Below are 21,154 nucleotides of genomic sequence, written 5' to 3' on the forward strand. Positions count from 1 at the left end.
CAAGATGGCGCTGCCATGTAGTTTTGATGGATCAAATGATAAATCTGAGAAACGAATAAGCAGAGAGCATGAATTTAAAATTAGGTATTGATTAATTTTATTTTTAATTTCCATTGATCGATATAGTATCAGAGCAACATATATTTGACTCGGAGGTTTACATACGATATGTTACCACATGTTACATGTTCATGTTACAATGATACATACATGAATGTGCGCCTTGAGCTTACTGGTGATAGAACAGTCAGCCATTGCTACTTTATCGTAAAGACGCGTCGCATGTGTGTAATCAAGTAACGCTTGGTTTTTTGATTAACAAAGTTGTTACTTTTCTTCTTATACATCTCGCAAAGTAGATAATAATACAGTGTTCACCATGAGTGATAGACCGAGTAACGGCGAGTATAAATATCAGCGGGAAGAGAAACCCGACATGAAAACACGAGGTTCGTCGGACAATGAACGCGAGGAAAAGGAGCATCAAGTTGATAAAGTCGGGGAATATGTCCGTGAACTTTTGCAAGAAAAAGTTGAATTGGATTCGCAAAAATGGCCAAACGCGACCAGATTAATCGATCAAGGTAAATACTACTTTTATACTTTTCGTTCACTTTTTACGGTGCCTCGTTGTTTAGTCCGTTTATGTTGATATTCCTCACGATACTTCTCAGTTATTCATTTTCAACAACACTTTGATTTCTTAGAAGTATTTCACGTAAATTCATGTATACTCTGCTCTAAGATTAATATTTAAGGTTATAGAGCCGCGAGAAATAAAACGTATATATACATAGTAATCATTACTGTTGAACAATCTTTATAAGTTAAGATTTCAGTTGCCTCTGGACGTTTCTAAATATGTTTCTGGCTGGGCCCAATGTCAAAGCCTGCCTCCATATACTTTCGTTCCTAAAAGACTGTAACCTGTGTGTTTAAAGAAAACCTTTTTTCAAACCTGATTCATTGACTGTACAAATGAAAATCAGTCGGCTTGTTGTTCGAATACATTGTTGGGAATTTATTAAACAATACTAATCATTGCAACCTGCAATAGTGATATTGGATTCCTTTTTTTTAAATGTATGTTTAATTTACAATGCATATTTTGCTGGATCTTTATGCATTTACGAAGAAATTAGTTTGGTGAAATATGAAACAGTGAAAGATTAAAAATATTCGAGAATGTTGTTTTGTTGCTTTTAACATAACAAAGTCGTTAAGGGATGAAATCAATTTTTATGTTATTCCCGTAGTTTAGTAATTCAAAATAATTGTTTCGTATAACAGAGATACAGAAGACCCAGGCTATGGGAAAGCCGATAAGGGATCCAAAATACGTGGACATTTATCGTGAAAAACAAATTCGTGTTTCTGTGAAGGTATTAGTACCTGTTCGAGAACATCCTAAGGTAATTATGCTTTCTAATAACCATTTTGTACATTACACAAAAATGATATGAAATACTTATGCAATGGTGTTACTTGTAGTTCAATTTCGTTGGAAAATTACTGGGTCCCAAAGGCAATTCTATGAAACGTTTGCAAGAGGAGACTATGTGTAAAATGGCAGTACTAGGAAGAGGATCGATGAAGGATCGTCAAAAGGTATATTGAAATGAATTTAATGTATATATTGAGTAATGTCTGTAAAAGACAAGTTTTCGAAACAACTATAGTTTCTTTCGATGAATAAATTCTAATGAATATGTCCAACGTTAGGAAGCTGAATGCCGAATGTCCCTCGACCCAAAATACGCACATCTGTCGGACGATCTACACGTTGAAATAACTGCTCTGGCTCCACCAGCAGAGGCTTATGCTCGCATTGCGTTCGCATTAGCCGAGGTTCGGAAATATCTGATTCCTGACAACAACGATAACATACGTCAGGAGCAAATGCGAGAAATGGAAATGAACATGGCTGATGATCCAATAAACACTGATGACAGAAGACCGTCTGTGAGGGGAGTTCCAGCTGGAGGAGGTATATTAAGACCCACTGCTAGGCCCACATTACCACGATCATCGAGAAGTGAGTGGAAAACAATTTATTTACCACTAGAGCCAACCCTTTGCAGTCTAGAAACATTTTAATCTGATCACTGCAGATGTGTGTGTTTATGCATTTATAGCTTCTGAAAATTTTCAAAAAATTATAGAATATAACATTCGACAGAGTTGAGTACGATTTTCATTTATTTCAGATCTACGAAGGTTACTACCACTGAAAATAATATTTTATTTGGTTCCCCCTTCTCTTAAAGTTCCTCTAGAAAAATTTCAAATTGCACAAACATCCGCAGTCTAGACATCGGTAATGTCCTCGTACAACTTCTTATACTCTAAAATGTTAATTCATCTATAGATAGATTGATCGGCAAAATAAGTAGAAGCGCACCGGTGCAATTAAAATTCGGAATAGTTGGAAAGGCTGTGCATAGTTGACATTTTTAGTGCAAACGGTTGAAATATGATGAGGACGCTATTAAAATTTTGTCGAAATATTTAGCTGCAATACTTCCGCCACCGTCGAGTCGAGGACCACTGTCTCGGCCAGTATCGGCGAAAAGTAAAGTGTTTTCTATTTTGGATCGCGCGAGAGTCGCTATGGATCAGAGTTACGGGTAAGTATATCTACGCTTATAGTAGCATAAGTCATTGTTGGGTGAGTTCTGTTAAATATTTGCGCATTTCTATTCGCAGCTATGAGACAGCTACACCGCCACCGAGCAATCGTGTCGGGTCGCATCACGATTATGATTATCATGGTTCGACAAGCAGCAGTAGCCGATATGGAGACCGGCATTATAGTTCAGGGACGTCAGGGTAAGCGTAACAAACATTTTTAATCAAACGAATTCATTAGTATTAACAAGCCCGCGTATTTTACTTTATCAGCTGTAGTTTCGTGGAAAATATTTCTGAACATTTGCAATTTGCAAATATATTTTTATCTGCAACAAGCTTTGGAATAATTTTAGAATCTCCGGCGATAAAAACTACATGTTTTCTATTTTTGGCTATTTTACCAATGAAAGAAAACGGTGTTTCATTCTCCACACTTTTTTTGCAAATATTTATTTAAGAAGAAGTGTGTTTATGACATTCTATTTCCGTTTTAATGATTGCGTTGCATTGCGAAAGGAAGTCTTGTACTTTTAATATAGCGTTCTAGTGCGTCGTGTATTTGTATAAACCATCTAGAGATAATATATGTATCCTTTTTTGAGGTACACAACATACGACTACGATGACGACTCCGCTCCGCACTCATCCCACGAGTACTATGAAACATCCGAGTATCCAGGTAATGTGTTCTTATTTATTCTTATAATAGTACATTCTCCCGAGAAACATTTCTAACTGAATAAGTAGAGTACAAACTGATCTGAATGCGTAGAATCGTGAATTTCTAAATACAGATGCACATGACGTACACGATTAACATAATACATGCGACACATTCCCGATTCTATCGACCTTAAATCTCCTAATAATTTCACACTTATCCATAGAATTGTTGTTCTATATAAAACATAATTAAACTCTTTGAAACACAATCATCTAATATACATATAAACAGAAAAAATTACTGGAGCACGAGCTGTTTAACAACGTATTAATATTTAAAGTTCTAAAGTGAAAATTTAAATGCATCAGAAAATGTTTTAATAAGATGCAGCTCCAATAACAATCTCTTTAAAGTTTCTGAAATGTTTCCAACAATATTTGATGTTTATGGTTAAATCTTGCCGAATTAAAATAAATAGTGGGACTGCTGATGATCCTTAAACATGCATAAATGTTTCACATTTCTCAAAATAACAGACACTTTAAAATGAATGACCAAATAGTTAGGAAACTGTGTATTGGCTACATAAAACGATTAGAATGTTTTCGTGAAGCGTACGGGTCTCAAAACTGTGTTGGAAAAAATTACTTCTCTGTAGCAATCCGTAACAATCATTTACTGCTTTTCATACCGTGAATAGAAATTGAAATCGTCTAGATTGCTAACAAATTAGAAGCTATTCTAATGTAAATCGTTTTCTATTTAATTTCAACCGGTTGAAGTGGTGCGAAATAGAACGTTGAACAAATTAAAAGCTGTTTTATGTCCTGAATCTTAAAATGATGGTGTTTGGCCACCCGTACGCCACGATTTCGTTTCCTGCGTTGAACATAGCATCTCGAGAAGCTTGTACGTAATATCGAACGCTAAAATAGTCATGAATGGCTTCGCATAACAGTCCAAAGTGTTAACTCAGCAACCCATCAGCCAGTTTCTGTGGACATTGACTTAAATACAGTTAAAAAGAATGGGGGGAGGGGAGAAAAACCGCGGAAACTCGATGTTAACACCTGCTTCGCGTAGTGTGTTACAAGATGGTTATAAGTAATGCAAATAAATCACTGAATGACATTCGCAGAGGAATCATCGAGCCGCGCATGGAAATCGTACAAGACGACAACGACATCGGGCTCAAGCTCGCGCTACCGCAACGCTCCGTACACACGACCTTCCAAGTAAAAATCCACAAACAATCATCCTATAAATTTTCTCTTGATCTTTTCTTTTCGATTAGTCTTGACTCTATTGCTATCTTACTCTCAATCTCTTTTTCTATCTGTCTCATTTATGTTTTCTCTTCCCTGTTCTTTCTACGATAATTCGCGACGCCTAACGAGAGGTACAATCTCTTTTTTTTTCTGACTTTATTATTTCATAGCCCTAAACTGTTGACGTGTAATCTTCCTAACCCACGACGACCTATGGTGCCTGCGATGCCAAAACCTTTAAACGACCGAGACCGTTTTTAAATGAACGGAGGCACGGAAGAGAACTTACACACACACGGTAAACGACACGCAGGCAATTATTACAACTTTTCATCGTATTGCGACCAGTCAAATAAGTAACCGTATCAAATTTGACTATTCTTCATTGCTAAATTTGATCGTTCTCTTAATGTCGTTCGATTCTTTCTATATTCTTTTCGGCAATCGCCGCGTCCAAAGACGATTCGGATGTTGCAGGGCTAACTAAATCGAGTAGACAACGTTTGAGGTACATGAAAAATGTAAATTCTTGTGAGCAAACTAGTTCTAGAATTTTTACTAAACTTTAAAGTGTTGAGTGATATGATTCTCTAACGCTAAATATTTTTTATTTAATTCGCCGGGTGCCATGTAAGGTATATGTGGGTTACACGGAATGTCCGAACATTTTTATAATCGTAATAGTCTGTTAAAGTTCAACGGTACGTACGCGAAAAATGATTGTTTATTATATTGAAAAGATGATAGTGATGCAGAATGTTTATTTTACGGTGGTAAAAAGTTATTTTTATAGATTTTGTTAGGTGTACATTTTATTCAAACTATTGACTTCCATTTCTTTTAGTAATTTGGCTAGAATGTCGAAACAGTTGAATTCTTTCGCATTTGAGTGTATAGGTACAATTAAATTGTTGTTGTTTTATGGTTTCATCTTATTGGCAAGCTTCTGACGGAAAGTGTTCCGTGTTACCAACATTGATCCTGCTCTGCAACGATTACGATCGTGTTTCAACGCGCAATACATTCCTATTCGACAAAGATCTGTCTCGCATACTATATTTATATTCTGTTCTTTCTGTTCTCTAAACTCCCAGTTGTGTGTAACGAAGCCGACATGCTTTTCAGATGAGTTTATTGTGGCCATTGGATAATGCCCCGGAACACACGTAATACAATGAAAACTGTAATGAAAAATGTCACGGCGCGTTTAGTGCCGTTTTTGTCCCGCGTACGATCACACGTGCTCATTCGACCCCAGACCAGAATCTGAATTTATGTCGTTGCGTTGATTGATCTCGTTCTTCTGATTCTCTCTGAGGAAAGAAAGAAAACGAACGAAAAGAAAAAAACAAACAAACATTGTGCAATGTATTAGAAGAAAGTGACCCGCTCCTTGAAATCCCGTCCTGAACAAAAATGTACACGCCTATAAGCGGAAGGATAGAAGACCAAGAGGATCAAAACGGAAAGAGAACAAGTAAAATTGTCGAATACACACCTGTGCCGCAACGCAGCCACTAACCAAAAGAAAGTCGGAGCTGTGTCGGATTTATTTTCTTTCGATTCACTGAACGAATACGATCTCTCAATTTTCTTGTAGTATATGTAATATGCTGTCTTTATTGCGATTGGCAATATGTCCTAGGTCCTACGATCAAACAGACATCATTCACGGAGTTTTTCTGTAAATATTTTGAAGATATACGAATATTTTGGACAGGCATTCTGTGAAATTTTACGTTTTCATTTGCCAAATATAAGTACGGACATTGATTTACGAACGAGAAGTACATAGCTCGGACAGTCGTTTGTGTTTTAATGATTTATGATGAGAGTCTAGCAATACGTGTCTAAAATGGAAGAAAGTAAAATATTGTAAATGATATCCAGTGGCAAGTGAACATATAAATGAATATTAAAAAACCACGTTGCATATGGCTATGCAAATTGTATCGTAACACGTATGATCTTAATGTGTATTATGTTTACGTGGCAAACGAAAAAAAAAAACAAACGTAATTAAAGCGACTTAGAAACGTTTAAACAGAAAAAAACAAACATTAAAATAAGTGTTAACACGAACACGTGCGTGCAATAACATGCGCAAAAATACGATGCGATGATTTGTGTAGTTTGTCTCGAAGGTATAGTTCTTACGACACTATAAAAAATGTAATCTTAACCTGTAACCATTCAATATGAGTATACAAAAAAAAGATCGTAAAAATAATTTATTCGTAAATATTTTTCTCGATTTTAAAGTAACTATCTGTTCTTTTCTTTTTTCTTACACATGTAATTCTCGTAAATTGAAATAAATGAAACAAATAATGGCTCTATTGTAAGCATCGTTTGAACAAAAATTTTTAATTAATAATCCTGATTAATCGACACCATTATAATCTGGGAAAATATAAATAAATATACCTGGATACAACCGGCGACATTAATATTTTTCACGATTTTATAACTTCATCGTTTCGTCAACGATTTATAAATTTATCAGCTTAACCGCGACCGAGAACTAAATGTTTATAATTTTCTTTTTCTAATTCAAGCGTCAGTTAATAGCGAGATAAAATGTAAGACCACAATTTTGATCGCTGATACGATTTATTGTTTTGATTCTCGACGACTTTAGTTTCTGATTATATATTAACTTTGGTTTCTATTGAAGTTTCATTGGACGCAACTAAGGCAGTTACTTCTAACATGTTTTTTCGTGTATCCTTCTTAGGTGTGTAGAAGCTTAAGGAAAATCGCGTGGGAACGCATTTTCGTGGATTGAAATATTTTAATCTTCTTCTGTTTCTCTGCTCAGTGAAGATTGAAGCATCTTAGGACCACGTGAGTATGTTGTACTAATCAATTTTCACATTTATAACTTTCTTCTATTTCTTTCCAATAATGTGTGATTGAAACAATTTTTTAATCCTCTGTTGGAAATTCATCAGTAGTTTAGTCATTATTTTATACTCGCATACTAAGCTATTCTGTAAACTAATTCCACTGTTACTTCGTTATCATAGGACAGACAAAAGTTACATTGAGAACTCTCTTTGGCTGTGATTCTAATTATTTTTATGTAAAACTAGAATTCTTAAGTGACGTTATTTTTTATAAAATTATTTTAGGTACAATATAGTGAATTTCAGCCTTGTACATAGCCTTGGCTGTACCTAACAAGCTTGCAATCTTTGTTTATCGACAGAGTGCTTATGAACAATTTCAAAGTATATAATTGACGCTATTAAAAATGGGGAATACTCTGAAAGCTTGTTAAAAAAGATTTTCCTGCATGCGTGAATACTTTCATTCTGCTTTTCTTGTTTTGAAAATTTATATAGGTAAATTTTCGTTTCATTCAATATTTACACGATCAGAAATTGCAGGGTTTCTATATTGTTGTTGATGAGAAAAACAAGTTTTTAATGATATCCGGAGGTTCATCTGGGATTCTTCACTTGCACATTTTGACGTGGTACAATTCGCTTCAACCCGCTTCGATTCGCTTTAACTCACTATAATCCGCTCTGACTCTCCCAAAACTTCGTCGATCCACCTCGATTTACTCCTAAAAGCATTCCATTCCTATAGTGAACTAGCCTAATTCCTCTGTTCCAGAAAAAGTAGTCATGTTTCACTTCCAGCACTTTTCATTAACAATATCATAGAATCTCATCGAACGTGTACGTTTTGTTCTGTACGTGTATATGTGTATCAAGATCTATGGTTGATGATGGAAAATAAATAAATGAAACATAAAAATGAACAGTATGTCGAATTTTCTGAAATATCGTATGTTTACCCCGATTTTTAAATATTCTTTTACACTTCAATTGTCTATGTTTAGAAAATTAAAATATATATCACGTGTCATCTAGTTATTAAAAATGTATTTGCATATTGTATGGTATAAAGCAAATAAACTGCAACGAAAATTTTATTATAAATTAACTGAGTCAGTTGTCTCTATATTTTCCTTATATGTAGTCAATGTTGTCTGATTATAGACTGTTTATACTACTTCGTCGTTCACCGCTCGCTCGAACACCGGTCAGTTTAAAAAATATTTAGCTCATTCTCTTAGAAGATTGGAATCTTGATTAATTGAAGTTCATATTATTTATATCTTGTATTAATTTTTAATACACTCCTCAAAAGAGTTAAGTTAAACAGCCCATATTTACTTCAATGTTGAATAACTTTAATAAAAAAAATCGCACAATATTCAACAACCACACAATTTACACAGGGAAGATAGCCCTTCCAAATGATATTAACGCGATTTATCAAAAAAATTTGTTGCTCCCCGTGTGATGTTCCAAAGTTGTACAAAATTTTTGTTAACCGTCAATGTTGTCTTTATCTCGCTATAACTTTGTAAAAAACCAAGATATCAATAATTTGAAACAGAGCATCTGAAACTAGAGGTTTCAGGCTTTCAAACCATTGTTTAACGATATCGATAAGGCAATTTTTCGGGTTCGCACAAGTGATCCCTTAATTCTTTTGAGGAGTGTATACTGTATACACTTGATCTCATTAGATCGGTAGGATGCTGGGTTGAATAGCGTTAGGATTGGAACCTCGATTGACGTTCATCTTTGAGGTCGAGCCGCGAGCATAAGTATATATATATGTAAATTACTTAGAAACAATATTCTTATTTATTTATCACACACCAATATACAAAAATGAAATGTATAATCAATATCAGAATATAATATACTACGAAATTCAAATATATTTAATAAAGATATATCTGAGTATCTTACAAGATTAGAATGATGCTTCAACGTGGAACAAAACAAATTGTCTACAACATTCTTTGCAGTTGGCACAGAAATTCTGGTAGAAAAACGTCTTTCTACGGCCGCTCTAAGGATTATAAATAAGTATTAATTTACGGAACCTTAGTACTAACGAGTTCGCCTAAGTAGTCGTGAGTGAAAATTAACGTTGTATAAGAAGAGTTTCTGTTCTTTCTCTCCTAAACTGATCCGAAGAAAAACGTTGGTCTGAAACTTTATAGTAATCTTCTCCGTGTCTTTTACTGTATTTCCTGTATACTTTTCCTCGTAGATAATCTTCGCGATCGAATCGCGGGGAACAAAAATCAGAGAGAGAGAAAGAGAGAGAGAGAACAAGAATGAAACCGTTGAAATGTCGGTACAATTGAAATCTGTCGACGGAATGAATGTCTGACTGGCGGCTTTGAACTTGTTTTGGAATGTACATTCATACGTCTAATTAAAACGGAGCGGTATTCGGCGCTCGTCACGACCACGCTAATACCTCACCTCTATGAAAAAACATGGAATGATAATAGTAATTTTTTTTTGTTTTGCCTTGTTATCGGTTTTTATACCTTAGTAATATGTACGATTATATCACAAGAAAAATTCAAATACTCTGTACATAATATCCCCGGAACGCGAGACGTTTGATCAGGTTTCTTAATCTTACATTTACATACGCCTAAGGTTTAATTACAAAGTTAGATATGTCTCAGGTTCACCTGGTATTGTACTTCGACGCAATTTTTACACATGTCTCCGCTTTATTTTCGCGTCGCTCCTTTTTCTGGTCGCGTCGGTTCGTAAAGCGTTACATGCGGCACGCGTTTCGGCCCCCAGACGAATTATTATTAATTATTCTCGTCCGATCCATTTGTCGAAACTCCCGCTTCAAAGATAATACATTGAAGCGACCCCTGAAAGACCCTAAACCGCATCGTTCGGTCCTTCGGCCACCTTTGCTCGCTTCCGGTCGCGCGCTCTTACGTTTCTAAACTCGATATCGTTTAATTGGCACATCTGAAATGGCAACTTTCGCATTGGCACGATAAGTGGTCTTCGGAATCGATATTTTCTGTTTTGTTCGGGCCTTTGTCGAGACTCGCCGACACACCGACGATCCTTGGAAACATTGCTGGGCCCTCATTCCGCTTTTCGTTGAACGAAAATCGATTTTGGCAATGGTGAGAAGAAACACAAGTCCGCGATCGATTTTCTGGATCGGTCGATCGTTCGGTATCACGGCGCTGGTGTCTCGGTGATCGTCGCTACTAACGTAGAAGTGTTAACACAGTCTTCCCTCGCGTAGCGTCACTTTCGTTTCTACTGATAGTGTCACTTTTTTATGAAACTTTATTACTTTTAGTTGGTTCGTTGGGAAACCTTTACTCGAAGATTGGTGAGATTTTTCTGATTAAAACGAGACCAAACACGATAGAATTGCGATTATTATTGCATCAGTTCGTGCCCGATTTTCATAGATGTCGCAGGAATTATATACTCATCATTCTTTTCTACAATTAGAAAAGAACTGTAGACCTTTATGCATTCATGGTTTATAAAATTTTTTTTTAAATGTTGCAGTATCAAATTAAATGTAGTCCATAAAAATTTTAAATTGCAGGAACATCCGCAGCCTAATGATGACTATCTGTTTAATTGATTAATAAAGTTGTATTCTTTAAAATTTAACCACTGAATTTTATTTTCAATTCGGGCACGAACTTATGCAATCATCTAACATTTACTTGTTTAATAGCACTGTAAATAATGTAAAGTAATTGCTATATATTTCATATGAGGTACTATATCATTTGCATATCCATAAAATGAAAAGAATCATGTAGAATGAAATTATTTTAGGTCGGAAGAAATGTTTAAATGTAGTACCTGTTCTATCCTCTGTAGTAACACTATGCGAGGGAAGACTGTACCGATGCAAGTCGTTTATTTTTGCACGCGTTTGCGCCTCGAGTTGGAAACAAACAGCCGATTCGGAACGCGTGCACCGTTCCACGATTTCGATTCGACGTTTCTCTTGAACAGGAATAAATATTTATAAGGGACAGACTACTCGAGCTGCTACTTGACGATAATAGGAGATGGAACGTATAATAAAGCATTGAGTTAACTTCGGAAGACAAAGTTGAGTAGATTAAAGTGCCTTTAAAGGTTCGACAAACGTGCTGGCCGCGTACAACAATTAAGTACAATTCGATACGTTCTAATGAAACTTACAATATAACTTGTTCAAATCGATTTCCATTGGAATGTATATATTTCCGTGAACTAATTCGAAACAATTTTTCAACGTTCTCTTTACTCGTAGGAGGAAAAGAAACGTTCTACGAAACAGTGCATTTCCTCAATGGCAAGCATCTGAATAGCTCTTTCTACAGAGAAATATCGTGAATCAACTTTTCAACGAGAGAATATAATGCTTTATTATGTGGCTGCATCGTGAATATTAAATTTTTACTTAGACTGAAATGTTCCTTAATATGTATTGTAAGTAGAATGATGCAGTTCGCATGATTACTTCTAATCGACACTGTACAAAACCATCGGAACTGAAAGCATTGTTCGTCAAGAAACTGTACGAATAATTCGGCTATTCGTGTCCATGTGTTTTCATTCGAATAGAACGCCGCCGTTGAAGTAATTAGGTAATTCTAAAGTAATCATTGTTAGCCTCGGACGGCCGTTGTGCGTTGTCGCCGCTGATTAATGATATAATCTAACCGTTTGTTCGCCGACATTTCTTAGCCTCGAGTAGGACGACGAAGGTCCGTTTTTTTTCGATTTTGCAAAATCTTGCGAATTACTTGCTGGAGAAAGATGAGTGACGTGGAAAGCATACAGTGTTAATGAAAAATCTCACGACTGAGTCCACAATATTTAATTCGTACAAAAATGTTATGTGAAACGAAATTCTCCCCACTACATTGTTTCATAACTCCGTCTCTTTGACTTCAGCCATTGCCGCGAGAAATCTATAGTGAGGGAAGCTGTATAGATTGACCATTTCATTTTAACTTAACTATAGTTTCGTTCGAATCGCAGTGACGCCTGTAGATAAAAAATAGAACATGCAAGCATAAGTCGAAGGTGTTCCAGAAAAATTAATTATCTAAAGAGACAATTGCTTTCTTTGAAGAATTTATATCGCTCCATTCACTGATTAATAATAAGGAAACTACGGATCTTTATGCAAAAGAAGAAACGGTGTAGACCAGTAGAAATGATGTTCTTCCGTTAATAAGTTTATTAAATTGAAAGTGATGCGTTCGCAAACCAAATTGATCAACTACGAGTTTTCTTATATTTTTCTGATTGTTTTCCATTGAAAATCAATTTTTTTAACAATCAGGCTCGACACCACTGTTAAAAATGAACGTGCAACACATACACAATTTCATCAATTTTTTCCACTCATTTCGTTGAGTAAATCTATTTGGCGAGCGAGTGTCTCAACTAAAAAGATCGACAGTTTCACTGTTTGAAAGTATCATCGTGTCTAAACGCATGCAATCCCCAGTGTAATAATAAGAAACCTTTTTTAATTGTGATGAATGTGGACTGTACAAGAATGGTAAATGGACTGCGGATTGTATGCATTTATGACAATAATCGGTACCTGTAATTCGAAACAGGACAAAACTGAAAAAACCGAAGAGTGCCAATACATTTCTTCCTTTCTCCTCAAATTATTAATTTGTTTCCTGTATCTTGCAGTGAGTGCAGACAACTTTTACTTTGCATAAAGATCCGCAGTCTATGAATCACATTTCTCTAGCATCTCTGTAGTTCGCGTTTGAATGCTGACTATTGATCGATCGTTAAATATGTCTCCGAAAGCAAGCTTGCAGTTCGCAAATTTGAGAATGACGAGTGCCACTTCGAGCGCGTTTTTCGCAAATATCGGGAATATCGAATTTCTAACGGGTCCTGAACGAGTTAATAGGAAAATCGATAAACGCACCGGAACGGTTGCGTCGAACGCGTGCTCGAGAGCGTGTTTACAAGGAAATGTGTAACTTCAAAGGCTGCGGCCGCCATGAATATTCAGTAGTCGTTGCATACTGAACGTTTCCACGTAAATGAGGGCCGAGAGTCGTTCTACGTAGTGGACTCAGCCGGACGATAAAAATTGTTTCGTTGAACGCTCGCGGGCGGTCTTAGATTTGTGGCCGCTAAATTATAAGTTGTACACCGTGTACAGAGAGCAATGTATCACCATGCTGACAATATTAATGCTTACGTAACGGCGTCATAATCACGATACCGCGCGTGTATGTCGGGCGCTCGTTAATGGGCAAAGAATAACGATGCTTGAGCAATATAAATAGTCGACCCAAAAATTATACCGTGGAACAAGGTTGTTGGAAATCGTTTCTTATTCGTCATACTGCGCTCCTGCGTGTGTATATACGTAGAAAATATATACGTTCTCCAATTATCGATCGATTCGCAAGCAACAAGGACTCGGCAGTACCGCGCGGAACTATACAACGTGACTCGACGATCAAATCATTTTTCTATTTTTCTTTTCGATGCTCGTTACGAAGTTGAAGTTCGCCGACGAACCGAATCTAAGTGTTTCGTTTAGGGCAGCGGTGGCCAACCCGTGGCGCATACTTATTCTCTCGAAGTAGCCGGCATAACTGAATCCATCCTGTCGCTATTTTTTGACAGTTTACAATTGTAGAAGAGATCATTTCTCACTAGACAGCGGATTTGATGCGTTTATGACAAAAATCAGTAGGTGTAATTTAAAACAGTGAAAACATTGGAAGAATTTAAGAAGACTGTTATATTACTTTCAACTTATTCAACATACTAACAAAGAAAATAAATTTCTGTCCCTTTAGTCTGTTGCAGTTCAGGTAGAAAATATTTATCTATCACTATTGTAGATCGGTGCTCTTGAACTGGGGTAAATAAATGAATTTCGTTGCGTGATCGAGTTATCCCTTTTTCTCCCCTAAGCGAAGCTATTTTCCAGCCCCAACAGTGAACGTAAGAACTGGTATGTAAAAAAATGGATGCATGGTGTGTAAAAGGTTGGCCACCCCTAGTTTAGGGTGTTCTACGGATAAGACTGCAGGGTCCTCTCCACCGTAACCATTGCACAAATGTTTTTCGACTATCGCTACTCCTATCGCAAACGATCCTAGAACCTCCGTTCGAGAGATTACGATTACGATGTCTCGGATTGGTCGGAACGATCCCGAATCGATCGATATCGTCGGCCCTGTTGATCGGCAGGGTCTTCGCATGAACAGGCAGTGAAAGAACAAAGTGACCTCTATGCTCGATAAACGTGGTGCACACCGGATCTTCGAGTATCCGAGTACACCTTTCGTATTGGTTCGAGAGCTTGCTCGAAACGAATAAATATCCTGACACTCGCTTTTGTTAAACGAAAGGAGAATCGATTAAGCACCTCGTGCACCAATCGGTCGTTGACGATTCGACTCGGCCCTGAATTTCAGACCGAGTCCATCGAGGTTTCTCACCCGTGATCATCGTCCGATCGGAATCAACGACGACTCACATTTTTTTCGGCGATTGCACATTTCTCGCGACCTCGTTTCATTGATTTTTACCTAGAACACTTTCGACCAGCCAACCTCGGCGTATTCACGTCTGCCCGCAATAATCGTGATCGTCGCGCGGGGCACAGTAACTATACCTACCCCTCCGGACTTTGTGCGCGACCTAAACTCGGTTTTACTATAATACAAACGCTCGCAAAGGTACATATATCGCGGACATACGTGGTGTTATCAGTGGTCCACCAGAAGCTGTTCTCACGACGGGTTATACTTGACCCGCGGAGGCTCAGTTATACGGCCACGAGTGCCTGATTGAAGTGACCACGTTCGAGGTAGGCGGGTCCTCCGGGCGTCACTTCTTCATGTCGTTCATCAACGTGCCGTCCTTGCTCTTGTTCGTGTCGAGGCTCGACTGCTGACTACTTGTCACGCCGCTACCGTTGCCCGGGTACATCTTCTCCAGATGGTTCAGGGACTCGCTTAGGAACTTCTGTAATCAGACGCGGCAGGCTTTAACGTCTTTCTGGAAATTTTTTATTCGTTTCACCTACTGATTTTTGCCATGGGTGCATCAAATCCGCTGTCTACTCTCATTACATAAGGTTTCAAGAATAAAATTCGTATAGCTGGGTAAGATGGTCAGAAATGCTCTTGGACCAAATTAAAAGGCTAACGAACCATTTGGGAGGGTAGTTACGGGGTAAAATGGAAAGTATTAATTCTTATATATATATCTTATTTTCCTTATTCATAGTCATATGCGAAAATTCTGAAAAAAATCCAGCGTACGCCAAATACCCAGATACAGAGTCCCACAAAAGTATCGGACGCCCTTTAACCCTTCACTGCATGATTTCTTTAATTGTGATGAAAAAAATTGAAAGAAGGTCAGTTTTCGTGTTTTATTTAAGGGAAAAATATTTAAAAAAATTAAAACAACATTTTATCAAATGAGATAAAATGTGTAGAATTGTAAGAAGCACATTCTTAGTTTACTATATGTATAGCAGATTTGTTAACTGTATCAGATATGATACACTATGCAGCGAAGGGTTAAAACAGAATAACTTTTTTATAATTGTACCAAATGACCTGATGTTTTTGTAAGCAATTAGGAGAATTGAAGAAAATTTTCCAAAACTTATAATTTACAAGATTACATGCAAAAATAAGAAAGGCATTTTTTAAAACTTTTTTATTTGGGCCCTTAATGAATATTTAAAATATGTGTTTTGTAAAAATCTTGTGAAAATCGTAGTTTTTCACGACTTTTGATCATTTTCTCCTTAAAATCCACAGAATCGTACATCTTTCGATGCGTGTCGTTTTTTCCTGCGTCAACCGATTACGATGAAATTTTCAGTATGTGTATGACTAACATAGTTCTACAAAACATATATTTTAAATTTTCATTAAGGGCCCAAATAAAGAAGTTTTAAAAAATGCCTATTTTATTTTTGCATGTAACCTTGTAAACTATAATTTTTGGAAAATTTTTTTACACATCATTTAGTAAACCAAAGCTTTTAATTTGCTTACAAAACATCAGGTCGTTTGGTAACAATGATAAAAAAAAGTTATAATTACAAGTTCATATACTGTAATTAATTCAGATTTCTAAGTAGAACATTCTGGTTGTGAAAAGTCAAACATCTACATCAAATTCGGAAGAATACAGATTTTGCATGGGAGTTTAAGAGCGACATTATTCAAATAAGTCTTGTTCGCGAATTTTTTCAAGGCTAGAAAGAAGGAAGAAAGAAGAAAGAAAAATGTATGTGGAGAACGTATTAACCGAACGAGAAATATCTAAAGTGACAAAATCTAGTAAACTGATTGAACGAAGAAGTTTTGTCAATGAATTAGTAATTGTTTGAAATACGCGAAATCAACTATGCGTATACGAACGTTTAAGTAAATAAAAGTTGTACCTGTATTGCCGTGAGAGCGGCTACGATTGCAGGACTTCCGAATCCATGTGATATGAGAGAGAAATGCGTTAGGTGTCTCTGTATGCTTGGGTCGAGTATATGCTGAGGCCGTGTGTTGCAAAGTGGTGATCTATCTTGGTTCAGAAGATCCATCAGCTCTTTGGTGATTTGTCTGAAATCGAACAACAAAGTCAACCACGTTCTCCGAATAAAATAAACTTGCAACCGCATTAATCGATCTTTTAGTTGATTAACTCTTCTCGGAACTTATAATTAATCACATAAAAGGCATCAACCCTCTCTTTGCCCCATATCCCTAATTGGACAGAACCCAACAAAATTTCAGCGAGTTATTATAAGAATTTTCATAAGAACTTCCAAAATGAATCTATTAGTTCTAACATTAAAAGGAGATTGTAGATTGCAGAAGAAGGTAAGAAGAGGGAGCTGAACGTTTTCGTGAAAAACTGTCCGAACAAATATCAATGCCCCCCGATAAATTTCCTGCACCATTGTTAGTGGCGAGGGTATAAATTCTTACTTGGTGGCATGAAGAAGTTCTTTTCTCCTGTAGGAATCTTGCGGTTCACAATGCTGCCGGCTGAGGTATTCGGCAACTTGTTTCGCAGGGAATTCGGTTTCGCAAACGTAGCCGAAGTCTCTGGCAAGGTGAATGGCTTCTCCTGAAAAAGAAATAAAATACTCCGCTATAGGAATGGAATTACGTAACCGGTCTATGGAAATGTATGAGTTTTTTGCGGGCTGTCTACCACTTAACGGAACGCGTCGGTACGTTCTAGCTTCGGGCCCGAAAAACTTCATTATGCGTGTCCATCGGTACTTATTGTTCGAGTCGATTGGCTCTTCGAGAAAATCATTTTATTTATCAATGATTTGCTCAAATTAGTGAAGAAAGAACTTTTTACTCGACTCCTGTTTCTAACAATGGATGCAGGAAACTTTTATTTTGCATAAAGATCCGGCAGTGTAATAATGAGCTTGCGAGCACCAGCATTGTTCGTGTAAACAATGTTCTACAGTAATTCAGAGAGATGACCGACAGGAACAAACGCGAGGAGCGTTTCACACGTGTCAATTGAAAGATTGTTCGCCATCGTGAAAGAGGCGAGCCAATTTGCGATAATGAAACGACATGCGTGTCTTCTCTGCAGCACGTGGTCCGTTTTCTCCCTTTCAATATCATTCCCATCCCTCTAATCGTATTCTTCCTTTCTCTCTCTATTTCTCTCGCATGCTGTCTCTTCAGCAATTTTCTCTCGATGATAGTGGGTAATTAGGCAGCTACAAGTGAGGTCCCGTGCAAGATGGAGGCAGACCTGCTGGGCGCTATTATGGCAACCGGGTAATACCACCCGCAGGCCTGCCCTGCTCTTGTACCACCTGCAGTCAAATTATACAATTCCGCGGACCCGTTCTACCGTTTCCAGGTTTGTCGCGACAAAAATACGCGAAATTTTTGCTAACGCGCTCGTTGCGCAACGATCATCATTCGCGAAAGTCCCGCGAGATCGATTTTCTTTCGATTTTCGTTCGAGATTTTCGTTCAAGTCTATCAGTTTTATCTGTCAATGAACAAACGGGAATTATACACCTCAATCAAGTATATTACTCGCCGCTGTAGGGTTTGCACTCCAAATTCAACCTTTTGCAAATCAATTTCACTCATTATGAATATTTTAAATCAATTACATTTGGAAGCAAAAGGAAGGAAGGAAGGAAGGAATCATTTTTATAAAATTGATTAATCAGAAAATGACTACATTACAAAATTAATGATAATTACTTTTAAATAAGCATTTGTGATTAATGATAAGCAATAAATAAAATTTTGAATTTCTTAAATACTAATTTACATTTGAGATTTGTTCGTTCTTATAAAAACTTACTTGAAAATACTTGATTTGTAAAAGGTTGAATTTGATCATCTAGCGATTTCATTCCACATCAAACATGTTCAAGAATGAGAATGATTCACAACGTGACAAAAATGGAGTTACGTTTACATTAAGGAACTAGTTGATTTTGTTTTGACGTTTTATAGTACCAACTGGAAAATACAGAAAACCATTCCACACCATCGTCGCGTCACAGTCCATTACACGCGTACTCGCGCAGTTGAAAGTGTTAAGCAGTTTTTTCTCGCGTATCGCTGCTGTCTTGTTATGCGTAATTAATGATGCACGTTTTTCTAACTGGACGTTTAATATCAGTTGTCTTTGCTGTTCGAAGTAAATCGCGAGTGAGACGCGTAATTATTATTTAATGATCATGTTGTTAGCACCGGCGGTCGACCATTAGAATTCTCTAATTAATGTTTTCGTTACAGTTGTCCACTATAAACGTTTCCACGTGCGTTTCAATCATTGTTCGGAAAGAATCGATGCAGGAAGCATCGAATATGAATTTTCCGAGAAGTCTCTATCCTTTTTATTCGTTTGTACCGCCCTATATTTGCCGGATGTTTATAAATTATGTCTATAACACGTGTCATTAAGAATAACGATCCACGATCGAATCATTAACAGAGGACGTGCAGGATTCTGTGACGCGCACGTACAAAGTGCAACGGGTCGTTTCAGCCAGGCTTTTAATAGTGATCCTGAGCGTAGAAACTCGGCTGCATCTCCTCCGTTGATTTGCATGTACCACTTGCAACGCGTATTTCTTAACTTCCTTTAATTTTCTCTAACTAAATCGGAATCTTCGTCACGTTTCGCCTCGAGACGCGAAATATGCATCTACATACTGCCCGTGGCTATAGCACTTTCAAACAATACGGTCGTTCAGTTCATATAGAAAGAATTATATGTCAAAGTATCTTTCCTGAACATATGTATATCTGTTTCGCTGAGATAATTCATTTTTTACCACGCTTATATTAGTTTGCCGAGTTGTCATTGTTGTATGCGTCAAATCTTGTAATTGAATTTTAAACCATTTCCCGATGAGCTAGAGACTTGAAACTTTAAACATAGCTCAGAACTGGATAACAATGCAATATTAAAAAACAAATTTAAAAGAAAACTGTGCGTCTAGCAGAAAAAAATTTTTTATTTTAACCGTAACACCTCGCCGCGCGACGCTCGGTATTACGTCATCGCGTTCAGCGATCCCCACTTCGTGCGCCAGCGCTCCCTACTCCACTACGCGTTCCCACTCCGACTCATCCCCACTTCACTGACCCATTTCGCACCGAAGGAGCTCAGTGTGGTTGTGGTGTTCCCCTCATTCAGAGTTGTGCAGAATTACAATTGAATTACTCCAGAATTATAATTACGAAGTAATTGAATTACATTGTAATTCAGTTATATTGTAATTTATAATTCAGATCTTCATTCAATTAAATTACAATGTAATTCGTAATTGCAATGGAGTACAAAAAAAAAATAAACCACGCTTATATTAAAATGCACTAAGAAGGAGAAAATAATTTTTTTAGACATTAGTGACTATAAATAAAAGCTTGGAGCGTCCACGAAGATTACGTCAATATAGTTTAGCGCTCCACGCTTGTATTTATAGCGAGTAATGTCTAAAGAAATTATTTTCTCCTTTTTAGTGCATTTTAATATAAGCGTGGTTTTTAAAAAGTTGTTTTTTATATACTTTTTTATTACGTAAACGGACACTGGTTACACTGCGTGGGCCACCGATTCGTTCGAAAGCGAGAGCTGCCGATCGAAACGATAATTTATGATGTATACAGACGTGCACAGAGACAACTCTATGCAACGAACAGAAAGACACTCTGCTCGATGCAGATCAGGACCATAGATTGGCCGAAGGTGATTACAGATGCGGGCTACAGATTGGCGCGGGCAGCTATACGAGAACGAATCAGCAACGTGACTCGCGAATTAATGATCAGCTTTTTTACTTGATGACTTTACTACGGTCGTTGTTGGTCCCGTGACGTTCGATCAGAAATTTGATGAGTCCATTATAAAGCGGAGAGCAAATAAAAATGCACCGTTACTCCCAGTATAACGAGAACATAAATTGAAAGCAAGTTTTCTCTGACGTACAATATTGAAAAAAGACCATGATGATTTTCATAAAAATACAGTTCTATCGGAGAATTGCCAGTTTTGTTCTTAATCGTTTAATTTCGAAAGTGATAATTCTTTGAAAAGTTTTCACGATTATGCTGTCGTTTGCTCGACCACGCGATTTTCGTTGCAACGCTGAAGGAATGTGGCAAATGATAGTACTCTGGCAACAAGATCGATCGTTTTGATCGACCACAAATTGTGCTCGGCTTCGATAATCGAGGTCCGAAGAA

The 21,154-nt window shown here is 37.1% G+C and overlaps 2 protein-coding genes across 10 annotated transcripts in view; one reads left to right on the plus strand and one right to left on the minus strand.

Moving 5' to 3' along the window:
* The first annotated feature begins 228 nt into the window (after window positions 1–228).
* On the plus strand, window positions 229–8,335 carry LOC143209715 (KH domain-containing, RNA-binding, signal transduction-associated protein 3). 3 transcript variants are annotated; one of them, XM_076425769.1, is made up of 10 exons: window positions 229–584; window positions 1,291–1,412; window positions 1,492–1,608; window positions 1,723–2,035; window positions 2,513–2,627; window positions 2,707–2,829; window positions 3,234–3,310; window positions 4,434–4,530; window positions 4,734–4,861; window positions 5,689–6,617. In XM_076425769.1, exons 1-9 carry the CDS (start codon window positions 380–382, stop codon window positions 4,822–4,824), a joined length of 1,260 nt encoding a protein of 419 aa, XP_076281884.1. In that variant the 5' UTR covers window positions 229–379; the 3' UTR covers window positions 4,825–4,861; window positions 5,689–6,617. The 3 variants fall into 3 exon arrangements, with proteins under 3 accessions (XP_076281884.1, XP_076281883.1, XP_076281885.1); XM_076425768.1 differs by having other exon boundaries at window positions 4,734–6,617; XM_076425770.1 differs by lacking the exons at window positions 4,434–4,530; window positions 4,734–4,861; window positions 5,689–6,617 and adding an exon at window positions 7,301–8,335 and having other exon boundaries at window positions 230–584.
* Tfap-2 (transcription factor AP-2) overlaps window positions 6,304–21,154 on the minus strand; it is a 267,614-nt gene continuing 252,763 nt past the window's right edge. For all 7 annotated transcript variants that reach the window (XM_076425761.1, XM_076425763.1, XM_076425765.1 and 4 more), the window contains 3 exons: window positions 17,393–17,534; window positions 16,852–17,023; window positions 6,304–15,410 (listed from right to left, as the gene is read on the minus strand). In XM_076425761.1, the coding sequence (XP_076281876.1) occupies window positions 15,273–15,410; window positions 16,852–17,023; window positions 17,393–17,534 (452 nt within the window). In that variant the 3' untranslated portion in view covers window positions 6,304–15,272. The remainder of the gene's footprint in view (window positions 15,411–16,851; window positions 17,024–17,392; window positions 17,535–21,154) is intronic.

The sequence above is a fragment of the Lasioglossum baleicum genome, chromosome 6 (genome assembly GCF_051020765.1).
Source record: "Lasioglossum baleicum chromosome 6, iyLasBale1, whole genome shotgun sequence".
In the NCBI taxonomy this organism is placed as follows: domain Eukaryota; kingdom Metazoa; phylum Arthropoda; class Insecta; order Hymenoptera; family Halictidae; genus Lasioglossum; species Lasioglossum baleicum.

Bases quoted from the DNA above. Each gene is read 5' to 3' on its own strand.
- LOC143209715 (XM_076425768.1), top strand. From the start codon at position 380: ATGAGTGATAGACCGAGTAACGGCGAGTATAAATATCAGCGGGAAGAG. The intron at 2,628-2,706 runs GTAAGTATATCT...TTCTATTCGCAG, and splicing joins GCTATGGATCAGAGTTACGG to CTATGAGACAGCTACACCGC. The intron at 3,311-4,433 runs GTAATGTGTTCT...TGACATTCGCAG, and splicing joins TGAAACATCCGAGTATCCAG to AGGAATCATCGAGCCGCGCA.